At 38.1% G+C, this 13,378-nt stretch overlaps 1 protein-coding gene across 6 annotated transcripts in view; it reads left to right on the top strand.

The window, feature by feature from the left end:
• Window positions 1-11,373, top strand: part of sntg1 (syntrophin, gamma 1) — a 513,110-nt gene extending 501,737 nt beyond the window's left edge. For 3 of the 6 annotated variants that reach the window (XM_063063447.1, XM_063063450.1, XM_063063455.1), the window contains exons 17-18: window positions 7,780-7,890; window positions 10,418-11,373. In XM_063063447.1, coding sequence (XP_062919517.1) covers window positions 7,780-7,890; window positions 10,418-10,552 — 246 coding nt within the window. In that variant the 3' untranslated portion in view covers window positions 10,553-11,373. Of the gene's footprint in view, window positions 1-7,779; window positions 7,891-8,029; window positions 8,056-10,417 lie in introns of all 6 variants that reach the window. The other 3 variants (XM_063063468.1, XM_063063475.1, XM_063063461.1) reach the window with 3 other exon arrangements.
• The last annotated feature ends 2,005 nt before the right edge of the window (window positions 11,374-13,378 follow it).

The following is a 13,378-nucleotide window of genomic DNA, read 5'->3' on the forward strand; positions in this document are numbered from 1 at the left end:
TTTCTCAAACAAGGAAATGCCATAAATCCTCCTTTCTTTCCTAACTGTAAGGTGTTAAATCGGATTCTAGGTTTCTTTCCTTGCCAGACAAAGCAGGAAATCCATTTGTCCCATTCCCTGAATTGATCACCGTCCACGTCCACAGGTAAAGTCTGGAAAAGGTAAAGTAACCAAGTGAGAATATTCATTTTATGGTATTCATCCTTGAATTTAAACTTAAAAAGGGGATAAGATTCCACCTATGTATATCTGCTTTTATCTCTGAAATTAATGGCCCATAATTTACCTGTGACAATGTCGAAAGATCTTTTGGCAAAGTTATTCCTAAATATTTTAATGATTTAGCTTCCTACTTAAGATCATATGTATCCTGCAGGTTTTTGGATGCTGTATAATTTGAGGACAAAACCTGCGTTTTCTTTACATTAATTTTATAACCTGATATTTTCCCGAACTCATCCAACAGTGTAAACAATCCTATAAATGATTTTTCTGGTTCACTCAAATAGATTAATGTATTATCTGCGAATAAGACCATAAGACCGTAAGACAAAGGAGCAGAAGTCCGCCATTCGGCCCATCGAGTCTGCTCCGCCATTTTATCATGAGCTGATCCATTCTCCCATTTAGTCCCACTCCCCCACCTTCTCTCCATAACTTTTGATGCCCTGGCTACTCAAATACCTATCAATCTCTGCCTTAAATATACCCAATGACTTGGCCTCCACCGCTGCCTGTGGAAACAAATTCCATAGATTCACCACCCTCTGACTAAAAAAATTTCTTTGCATTTCTGTTCTGAATGGGCGCCCTTCAATCCTTAAATCATGCCCTCTCGTACTAGACTCCCCCATCATGGGAAACAACTTTGCCACATCCACTCTGTCCATGCATTTCAACATTCGAAATGTTTCTATGAGGTCTCCCCTCATTCTTCTAAACTCCAAGGAATACAGTCCAAGAGCGGACAAACGTTCCTCATATGTTAACCCTCTCATTCCCGGAATCATTCTAGTGAATCTTCTCTGTACCCTCTCCAACGTCAGCACATCCTTTCTTAAATAAGGAGACCAAAACTGCCCACAGTACTCCAAGTGAGGTCTTACCAGTGCCTTATAGAGCCTCAACAGCACATCCCTGCTCCTATGCTCTATTCCTCTAGAAATGAATGCCAACATTGCATTCGCCTTCTTCACCACTGACTCAACCTGGAGGTTAACTTTAAGGGTATCCTGTACGAGGACTCCCAAGTCCCGTTGCATCTCAGAACTTTGAATTCTTTCCCCATTTAAGTAATAATCTGCCCGTTTATTTTTTTCTGCCAAAGTGCATAACCATACACTTTCCAACATTGTACTTCATTTGTCACTTCTCTGCCCATTCTTCCAATCTATCCAAGTCTCTCTGCAGACTCTCCGTTTCCTCAGCACTACCGGCCCCTTCACCTATCTTCGTATCGTCAGCAAACTTAGCCGCAAAGCCATCTATTCCATAATCCAAATCTTTGGTGTACAATGTAAAAAGAAGCGGCCCCAACACGGACCCCTGTGGAACACCACTGGTAACCGGCAGCCAACCAGAATAGGATCCCTTTATTCCCACTCTCTGGTTCCTGCCAATCAGCCAGTGCTCTATCCACATATCTAACTTCCCCGTAATTCCATAGGCTCTTATCTTGTTAAGTAGCCTCATGTGTGGCACCTTGTCAAAGGCCTTCCGAAAATCCAAATATACAACATCTCCCTTGTCTAGCCTACTTGTAATTTCCTCAAAAAATTGTAATAGGTTTGTCAGGCGGGATTTTCATTTAAGGAATCCACTCTGAGTTCTGCCTATCTTGTCATATGCCTCCAGGTACTCTGTAACCTCATCCTTGACAATCGACTCCAACAACTTCCCAACCACCGATGTCAAGCTAACAGGTCTATAATTTCCTTTTTGCTTCCTTGCCCCCTTAAATAGCGGAGTGACATTTGCAATCTTCCAGTCCTCCGGAACCATGCCAGAATCTATCGACTTTTGAAAGATCATCGCTAATGCCTCCGCAATCTCCACAGCTACTTCCTTCAGAACACGCGGGTGCATTCCATCTGGTCCAGGAGATTCATCTACCTTTAGACTATTCAGCTTCCTGAGTACTTTCTCTGTCGTAATTGTGACTGCGCACACTTCTCATCCCTGCCACCCTTGAGTGTCCGGTATACTGCTGATGTCTTCCTCAGTGAAGACTGATGCAAAATACTCATTCAGTTCCTCTGCCGTCTCCTTATCTCACATTACAATTTCTCCAGCATCATTTTCTATCAGTCCTATATCTACTCTCACCTGTCTTTTACTCTTTATATACTTGAAAAAGCTTTTAATATCCTCTTTGATATTATTTGCTAGCTTCCTTTCATAGTTAATCTTTTCCCTCTTAATGACCTCTTGGTTTCCTTTTGTAAGGTTTTAAAAACTTCCCAATCCTGTCTTCCCACAAATTTTTGCTTCCTTGTATGCCCTCTCCTTTGCTTTAACTTTGGCTTTGACTTCTCTTGTCAACCACGGTTGCATCCTTTTTCCACTCGAAAATTTCTTCTTTTTTGGAATATACTTGTCTTGCACCTTCCTCATTTCTCGCATAAACTCCAGCCACTGCTGCTCTGCTGTCTTTCCCGTCAGTGTCCCTTTCCAGTCAACTTTGGCCAGTTCCTCTCTCATGCCACTGTAATTTCCTTTACTCCACTGAAATACAGACACATCAGATTTCGGCTTCTCTTTTTCAAATTTCACAGTGAACTCAATCATGTTATGATCACTGTCTCCTAAGGGTTCCTTCACCTCAATCTGTCTAATCACCTCCGGTTCATTACACAATACCCAATCCAGTACAGCCGATCCCCTAGTGGGCTCAACAACAAGCTGTTCTAAAAAGCCATCTCGCAGACATTCTACAAATTCTCTCTCGAGATCCAGTGCCGACCTGATTTTCCCAATCCACTCGCATGTTAAAATCCCCCACAATTATCATAACACTGCCCTTCTGACAAGCCTTTTCTATTTCCAGTTATAATTTGTAGTCCACATCCCTGCGGCTGTTTGGAGGCCTAAAATAACTGCCATCAGGGTCCTTTTACCCCTGCTATTTCTTAGCTCAACCCGTAAAGATTCTGCACCTTCCGATCCTATATCACTTCTTTCTAATGATTTAATATCATTTCTTACCAATAAAGTACGCCTCCCCCTTTGCCTACCTTCCTATCCTTCTGATACACCGTGTATCCTTGGACGTTCAGCTCCCAGAGACATGCATCCTTTAGCCACCTTCTGTTCAATCCCTGCCACCTTGTTACCTTTTACAATTTCACACTGTCTTATTAGTTGGGCAAGAGGTTTAATATATAGTGCAAATCGGAGAGGAGAAATTGGGCATCCCTGTCTAGTTCCTCTCTCTAAAATAAAAGAGTCAGACAGGTCCCCATTTATCTTAATTCGAGCTGTAGGGCTGTCATATAAAGTCTGGATTACTTTAATAAACTTTTCTTGAAAGCTGAATCTTCCTGACACTCTGTATAGGAATACCCAACTAACTGAATCTAAAGCTTTCTCAGCGTCTAATCCCACTACCATTGTCTCTGTCCCATTCTTAATAACCTGTTCTAGCATGTGTAAAGTTCCCCTTATGTTGTCCTGAGTTTGTCTTTGCTGAATGAATCCAGTCTTGTCTAAGTGGATGAGGCCAGGTAGAAGCTTTTCCAGTCTATGAGCTAATATAGACGTAAACAATTTGTAATCCAAATTAAGAACACTGATTGGCCAGTAATTACCACATTCTAGTTTATCTTTACCCCATTTAGGAATAACTGAGATAACCGCCTCTGTCCAGGAAGGTGGAATTTCTCCTCTCTGTAAGATCCAGTTAAAGGTGTTAAGTAATAATGGAACTAACTGTGACTTCAGCGCTTTGTACCACTCTGAGGTAAACCCATCAGAGCCTGGAGACTTTCCGGCCTTTAATCTAAAGATGGGCGCGTTCAGTTCTTTGGCAATTACTGGTTCTAATAGGCATTCATTTTGTAAATCTGTTAGCTTGCGTAAATCTAAAGAATTCAGGTAAGTGTTTATATAGGGCTTATTGGAGGCCCGGGGTTGAGAGTACAGCTCTCGATAATGTGTTTCAAAATACTCTTGAATTTTCTCGATTGTATTCTCCACAAGCTTTGTTTTTGGATTCTTTATTTTATGAATTGTATTGTCTGCTTGTTGTTTACATAATTTATATGCTAATAATCTAGCTGATTTTCCTCCTACTTCATAATTCTTTTGTCTCAGGTAAAGAAAGTTTCTTCGAGTTTCCAATGTGTATATATCATCAATTTCACTTTGCACTTTCTTAAATTCCTGTTTTAAATTAGAATTAATTTTGTTGCTATCTACAACTTGAAGTTGTTTTAATTTTCCTTGAAGGTCTGTTACTTTTTGTGCATTGAATTTTTTCATGTGAGTAGTAATGGAAATAATTTTCCCTCTCAGTACAGCTTTCAATGTATCCCATAACATCACTGGTGATATTTCTCCCGTGTCATTATGGTCTAAGTATTCTTTGATTTCTCCCCTTAATTTCTCCACTACTTCCAGGTTATTGAGTATATGTGAATTTAACCTCCATAGTGTTTTCCTCATTTTCCTTTCCAGAATTAGAGATATAAGAGACCGAACTATGGTCCAACAGATCAATTGTTGCAATATTACACTCTTTTATCCTGAATCTATCTATGTTAAATATAAAAAAAGTCTATCCTTGAATAAGCTGAATGAGGGAAAGAATAATGTGTATAGTCTTTACTAGTGGGGTGTAATTCCCTCCACACATCTATAATTCCCAGCTCCTCCATCAATGAATTCACTTTCCTAGTCAGAGGTTTATTCTGAATAACTGTTCTTGAAGAATTTAATGCAGGGTTTATCCTAATATTAAAATCCCCTCCGCAGATTACTGCCCCCGAGAGCTGACCTTAGGACAAAAGTGTGTGTATAGAATGACCATACACAACCTGGTGGAGCATGAACATTCGACAATGTTATCTCAGTACCTTCTATTCTTCCTGTAATTTTTACAAATCATCCATCCTTGCCTTTAGTCTCTGAAATATGTTCATAATGCACGGCACTTAATATTAAAGTTGCTACTCCTCTTTTGTGGCCCAATTTATATGATGAATAAAATACATGATTAAAGCCCATTCTTTTTAATTTTGCACGTTCGGATTGGCTCATGTGCGTTTCCTGAAGGAAAGCTATTTGTACCGGATTTATCATTTCAAGACAGTTATCTTTCCGATGAGTAAATTCACAAACCTATCTCAACTGTGAGAAAGATAGTCAATATATTTCTATAATGGATATGTAATGTTTTATATTACATATTGCAATTTTTAAAAAAATTTTCTAATTCTTTAGAGAAACAGCATGGTAACAGACCCTTCTGGCCCGATGAGCCCACACAACCCAGTTAAACCGATGTGACCAATTAGCCTACTCATCCATATGTCTTTGGAATCCAGAGCACCTGGGGGAAACCCACGCAGTCAGAAGGAGAATATACAAACTCCTTACAGACAGCAGCGGAAATTGAACTCGAGTCACTGGAAACTGTAATATCATTCCTCAATAATGTGCTGCCCTTTTGATAAAGAGAGAGAAATAATATTGCAATGTACATAAAGGATACCAGACTTGGAGAAACATTAATATGGATAAAGATTAAAAGGTAGGAAACAGGATGACAATAAGTTAGTTATTTTCGGTGTTGTTATTGGAGCGTGACAGGGGTCACTTCTGACCCTCGGATTCACTTATCATATTCATGATAAATGAAAGCGGGGCTTTAAGTATTCAAATCCGAATGTGATACAAACCTAGCAAAAAACGTGACAGGTGAGAAGGATGCAAACAGTTAAAAATGAAAGTGATAGGGAATGATGTGAAGAATATACTAGTATATTAGTATTAATATATGTATTTTGATGAAGGCAAGAAACGTAGGTATTGTAAATAATGAGGAAATATCAGTGTAGAGGTGCAGAAAACAAATATGTAAGTGCACCAAGCAATTAGGTTGGAAAATGACGTTTTGACCTTTATTACAAGAGGATTGGAGGAGAGAAGCATCTTTTTGAGATTCGTAACAGCATAGATTCACTAGATTGTTTCTGGGATGAGAGAACAATGGCCACTTTTGCTGGAGTATAGAAGAATGAACAGTGTTTTCATTAAGACAGAGAAGATTATGAATGGTGTTGACAGGATAAATGCTGAGTCCCTGTTCTCATGGTCTGAAAAATTGATTAGTGGTCTCGAGGCAAGATACTGTCTCAGCTATTTAAAGCAGAGATGAGGGTTAGATATTTTTGAAAACTACTCTCAGTGAATGTTAAAAGTTCTGTCTGTGTATATTTAAAACATTAATCAATACATTTTTAGGTAATTGAGTTACAAGGGAGGTTAAAGGACTTTGGCAGAGAGGTTGATGACACCAAAGTTCAGCCACTATCTGAATGAATGGTGGAGCACACTGGAGTTCCATCAAGCCTTACCTCTGCCTCTATTTTATGTCTTCTGTTCTTCCATCCAACAGATCATGAGGTAGAGGGAAAGAACTTGCATTCTCATCCTTTTTTATATTCCCCAAGTGTACCATGCAGCTACTGCAACATTCAACTGAATTTGGAGCTACAATCGCTCTTACCGATTTGTCCAATAAACTAGCCAGCTTGAAATGGAAACATCCACCAACTAAAAAATAAAAGACCATGCAATTTGTTTTCCTTTAAGTTTATGATATATTTGAGGACAAGGCATTCTGTGAAGCTCCTAACCTTTAAACAGTATATAGGCCTCTTTACTTGAACAATCATGTGCATCCACAATGGAATATTCCCTGAAAATGACAACCCACCCATATCCCACTTGGCAAACCACATTTAAATACATACGAAGGGGTCAAACAACAGATCATAGAATTCAACCCAATACAAAGGATAACTAAATCTGTGCCAATTATTGGACAGATCATTCCACAGTTATGACATATATATATGAAAAGTGAATAAATATACATATTTATATACATTAGGAAAATGTATTTTTATGTATTTGCATACTGCTTCTTCCTGGTGATAGATTCAAGGAATTTTGGAATCACTTCATCCTTAATTAAATATAACTAACCATCAACATTGTTTTCCTTCCAATGGAGTAGTTTATAATTAATTTGCCAGTGTATCCTGTCATTGAGACTGAAAATATCTGCCCTCTCATAGCCTGGTGTGAAGCAGACAGAACAATTAATGAAGTATGAAGCTAATCCATAAAAGAAAATTATGAATGAAAGGCGTTACTTTGCACTGTTGTGCTGGACAGAGAATTCAATTAACGAAAAATTCCATTGTGCAGCATTGAATACAGATCAGTAGGTCAGTAACTTAACTTATCAAAGTTTGAAAGAAGAATAGTGAAGAAGATATTAATACTGATTTCTCTTTACTGTCCGCCTGTGAAACTAAATCCTGCCAAAGGGTTTTGGCCTGAAACATCGACTGTACTTTTTTCCATAGATGCTTCCTGGCCTGCCGAGTTCGTCCAGCATTTTGTGTGTGTTCTTTATAATATATTGCATTTTGATTGAAGGTTGGTTGTTCTGGTGCACAAAATTAGGGTGTGTTATGAGAAAGGATGTTAACACACAGTCTCCCAACAACTTCTTTGCCATTGACCATATTTCACAATGTACTTTTGCAGGCTGTTCTCTGGAGATACAAATTTTCACAACTGAAAGGTTCTTCAGATGATGGCAAGAGCAAGATTAAATTTTTATTCCAGAGCCTCGACACTAAGCAAATTGAAGCAAAGGTAATGTAGTCTGAGTATGGATAGAGAAATTCATGTTTACAATATATAGAAGTAATTATGGTACATTTGCATTTTTTTATGGGACTGGAACATATCCATGAATTTGAAAGTGAGAATAATTCTTCTCTTCACTCAACAGATTAATTTAAGAGGTTAACATAAGAGGTGAGTCAATAAACTCTCCCAAGGGAGCATTCACCTGAAGAACACATGTTATTCAATTAGTTATTTAGTCATTTTGCAGAGAAGTGATTACTGTGCCTGGAGAATAGGCCATTGAGTTCCCCAAGGACAATGTAACACAGATTTTCCCCATGCATTGTTAATCTAAAATCTGTTCACACTGACTTCCAGACTGCTGACATGTGATATAAAGTGAAAAAAACAGGTGTGGTAAGCATGGGAAATGTATTGGAAAAGACACAACATCATTTAATGCATAGCTTTTGACCCATGTTTACATGGAAAACAACTTTCTGTTTATGACTTTGACCAAGAAAGAAGAATAGATGTGAAATTCCATTAAATTTTGTGATAAGAACCAACTCTGCATATCTGTACTGGAGCAAGTTGATCTTATCATAAGGGAAGTAGTAGTTAAACTCCAAAGCTAATTCATACCATTCTTAACTACAGACAGGTAAACAAAGAAACCTTTACAACAATAATGCTAACAATGTTAATTATACCTCTTTTTTTAGTTGAAGAGATTGCTCAGTTGGGAATTCTGTTTGGGATCTCAATGGGTGGACAATGTGTGGGGATAGGACATATTCAATTTCAGTGAGTGGTGGGGGTTCAAGTGAATGACGAATGAAGGGAACTGAGGTGGGGAAATTTGAAAGCTGAACCCAAAAGAGAAATCACTGACTTTGCCAACCATGCTGGAGACAAATAATCGATCAACATCTTTTATAAACCTAACGATTCTCATGGCTATCTAGACTCTACCTCTTCTAACCCTTTCTCCTGTAAAAATGCTATTTCCTTTTGTTCAATTCTTCATCCATGCCACATCTGTTCCCATAATGAGGCTTCCCCTCCAGGATATCAAAGTTGTCCTCCTTCTTCAAAAAAGAGGGTTTCCCTTCCTCCACCATTGGTACTGCCCTCACTAGCATCTCCTCCATTCCCAGGACATCCATACTCACCCCACCTTCCCTCCAGCTTAACAGTGATAGAGTTAACCTTGTCCTCACCTACCACCCCATGAGCTCCCCTCATCCAATACATCATTCTTCCCAATTTCTGTCATCTCCAGAGGGATCCCTCCCCACCTCAGGTGAGGTAATACTTCGCCTGTGAATCTGCTGGGGTCCTCTATTGTATTTGGTGCTCCCAATGCGGCCTCCTCTATGTTGGTGAGACCTGTCATAAATCTGCTTTGTCAAGCACCTTCGCTACATCCGCCAAATGCGGAACTGGCTGGTGGCCCAACATCTTAATTCCGATTCCCATTCCTGTTCTGATATGTCAGTCCATGGCCTCCACTTGGAACAATATTACAGGAACAATATTCTGTCTGGGTAGCCTCCAACCTGATGGTGTGAATATAGATTTCTCCTTCTGGTACAAAAAAATCCCTACCCCTACCCCTTCCCTCTTCTTCTATTTCCCATTCTGGCTCTTACCTCTTCTCACTTGCCTATCACCTTCCCCTGGTGCCCCCCTTCCTTTGCTTTCTCCTGTGGTCATACTCCTCTCCTGTTAGATGCCTTCCTCTCCAGCCCCTTTATCTTTCCCATTCCCATCACCTATCACCTTCTAGCTATCCTTCTTCCCCTCCCGCTACTTTTTATTCTGGCATCTTCCTCCTTCCTTTCCAGTCCTGAAGAAGGGTCTCAACCCAAAACATCAACTGTTTGTTCATTTCCGTGGATACTGTCTGACCAGCTGAATTCCTTCAGCATTTTGTACGTGTTGCTTTGGATTTCCAGCATCTGCTGAATTTTTCGTGTTTCCAAGCAGATGCACTGGAGCCGTGCAGGAAGAGGAGATAGATTAGATTAAGTGGACAGTGGCAATGATTGTAATATACAGTATAAAGGAGGAAATAAGCAGTATTTGGCAAGGTGAGGATTTGAGGACAAAAGCTCAATTTAAGGTCTGTGCCAAGCCTCACTGACCTACAATGCCCTACAGCCTCAAATTTAAAATTTAAATCTAATGATGAATTCATACCTCAGTCCCAATCCCTCTCATGCTCTGGAATTCGTGTGGATGGTTGAATGTCAAATTGAACTTGAACTTTATAGATCTCTCATTGATTTTTTTTTATCATTCTAAAGGCACACCTCAAGGCCCAACTCTCGCCAAGCTATTAGTCACTGTCTAATATCTCTGCTCAGAAACTCTAGGATCATTAACAGTGGTAGTAGCTGAATCCTAGACTTGATTTTAACTGCCTACCTATCCAGTTTCTGACTGGGATGCAGAGTTTAAATTAATCATTTCTATTTCTGCTTTTAGTTTTGGCTCCGTGCTACATTTGAATAATTATAAATCCTTTCTGTATTTTTTTTTGAAGCAGGAGCTGGAATTTTCCAACCTTTTTGCTGTACTGCATTGCATACATTCCTTCCTCGCTGCCAAAGTTGCTTGCATGGACCCTCTCTATGTTGGAAGTCAGTCTGTTGCTGGGAAGACCAAGTACAATAACTGATGGACGCCTTTCCATTCAATTTGGAAGAGTCATTACTGTTGAAGATAAATATTTAACACTCTTCAGCCATGTGAGATTTTAAATAAGGCTCCAGTTCAGGAGAAAGTTTGCCGGTTACAATTGCTCTCCCATTCCCCAAGTTGTAAACTATTACTGAATAAGATGAACTGAAATTGCCAGAAGCTGCAGCCGCTAAATGAATTGAACTGAAATCTCAAGGGAATACAAATATGATGGTTTTTCCCATTTTATTACTGAACTCAATCTTCCTCACAGATTGTCACAGCATACTTCTTGAATAGTGGGAGTCATTGAAGCAATCTACGTACACAAGCAACTCTGCAACTAAAAAAAAATGTACATCTGTAGTTCCAAAGATGGAAAATTTTATCAATTTACAAGAAGTTTAATGTAATAGATGTGAGGTTTATGCAAGATAATAATGATAAGAATATGATAAATGGAAATTAAGGATTCAAATGAGCAAAAGTGGATCATTTTTATGTAAAATAATTTTTGTAGTGAAAATGCACTTATTTTTACAATACGCCCTGAGTGTTTTCTGTTACCATGTTAAGTCTCTGAAATATTGAAATCTGAATTTGTGAGCAACATTATCAGAGGTTATTCAATGTTGTAGATAAAATAACAATAATTTAATCTTCTGTGAACCATTGTCAAAAGCTGCTAAGATCTAGCTAACATTTTTCTATTATGACCAGCATTACCTAAACTATAGACTAATTTGAATTCATTAAGAAACATACCTGTTCCACTGCATATTTAACTGTACATTTTGAAGTACGAACATTCTGATAAAAACAGCTAGTGAAATTTTAACAAAATGTGAGCTTGTTTTTTTAAACTCATAATAATCTTAATAACTAAGGGTTTAAAAGAACCATACAAGCCTTGCAAGTGAATGTAATGAAATAATTTGAAGAGGAAATTGCATGAACTAATTCATTTTTTGTTGAATAACAAAACAAAACCAAATCTCTTTTGCAGAAGAATATCGCAGATTGTATGTGTGTGGGGGGAGGGCGGGGATTGGGGGCATGTTTGTAATGTTGAGACCATGGAGGTGGCGGTATTGGGTATAAACACAACATAATGAAATTCCAGGATATAAGAGGATATTATAGGAGGATATTATGTTTCTTTGCACATGATCTGTTTATCCTATAAATATTTTAGGATCTAGTTAACAATACCTTATACAAGCTGAGCTGTTTTCACCATGTGTTTTGCATTTTACAATAATCGTCCATGTGCAACATCCCAATTCCAGCCTTGGAAAGTTTGCTTCATGTTGTACTAACAGGGATTATTTTTAACTTCTCTGCATCATTTACTCTTTTAGTATTAGTTGCTTCTTTGAATTATTTGTCTGTGTGCCCCTTTTGTTCTGCTGCTATCAGTATTTAATCTATTGAATGCCTACTGTATTTCTATTTAAGGGGATCACTTAAATCATCTGGTATTTCCTGGAATTCACTGACAATAGTATTTTCCATACTGTTTTCAAAGCTCAGTCAAATTTTGAGGTAGTTAAATGTGAAAGTCTAAATTTTACAAACTAGATATTAAAATAACTATTTCTTAACTATCAAAAGATTTTTGTAGATTTCCACCACTCAAGAACAAGAAAAAATTTACATTATTATGAAATATTTGGGTAAAATAAGTTGCTGGTTATCAACCTACGAATTTCTTCCTTCAGTCCACAAATGCAATTTCTCTTCATTTTAGTTTAAAATTTTCTGTGGCATACAACAGCTCAAGTGCTTCCATGAGAGTTGAACATCCTCCTCTGTATTGTCCATATTCAGCTTATTACCAGTATGCCATAGGATCCACTTATTTTAAAAGTATTTGCTGTTTTTTTATGAAAAGTCAGCAACATTCTCACTGTTTCCTTGACAGTCATGTTAAATCTAATTTATCTATTGAGCCTTCAATGATACTGAGCTAATCTGACAAACTACTAGCAATTGCTGTTTCAGTGGCCTAAAATACTGATGATACATACATAACAATGTAAATCTAAAATATTCTAATTCTAAAATTATTTGCAGCTTTCATTCCCAGATTCAATTGCACATTTATGCTTTGCTGTTTGAGGTGGTTAGAAGAGGCAGATTGTTTTCTGCTGAATGGGATCAAAACTTCGGGCAAATTTCTATTTCATTGACTCTGAACAAGTCATTTCTCATCATCTGACCTCGTTTCACCTCACTACTTAGTAGAGTGAATTATTGTCTTTTCATATTGAAATGGCTTTTGATGTGTTCTTTTCAGTTTGCAAGAAACTATAAATTATAAAAAACTTCTGTTTACACGTTGGTCTATTTATTCAGAGAATTTTTTTTATATATGCACTTAAAATATTTAGCATTTTCTTTAAAATATTTTACCATCTATTTTGCCAATATGCTCTCTCATTATTGCCATTCTTTATTTTACTTGTGTATGTTTTTACTTATGTACTACTTTCAAAAATCACTCTACTTTAAATGTTCCTCTTGAGACTTCCTATCCATTTATAGACAATAGGTGCAGAAGTAGGCCATTCGGCCCTTCGAGCCTGCACCGCCATTCTGAGATCATGGCTGATCATCTACTATCAATACCCGATTCCTGCTTTGTCCCCATAACCCTTGATTCCCCTATCCATAAGATACCTATCTAGCTCCTTCTTGAAAGCATCCAGAGAATTGGCCTCCACTGCCTTCTGAGGCAGCGCGTTCCACACCTCCACAACTCTCTGGGAGAAGAAGTTCCTCCTCAACTCTGTCCTAAATGATCTACCCCTTATTCTTAAAC

The sequence above is a fragment of the Mobula hypostoma genome, chromosome 1 (assembly GCF_963921235.1).
Source record: "Mobula hypostoma chromosome 1, sMobHyp1.1, whole genome shotgun sequence".
NCBI classification, from domain to species: Eukaryota; Metazoa; Chordata; class Chondrichthyes; order Myliobatiformes; family Myliobatidae; genus Mobula; species Mobula hypostoma.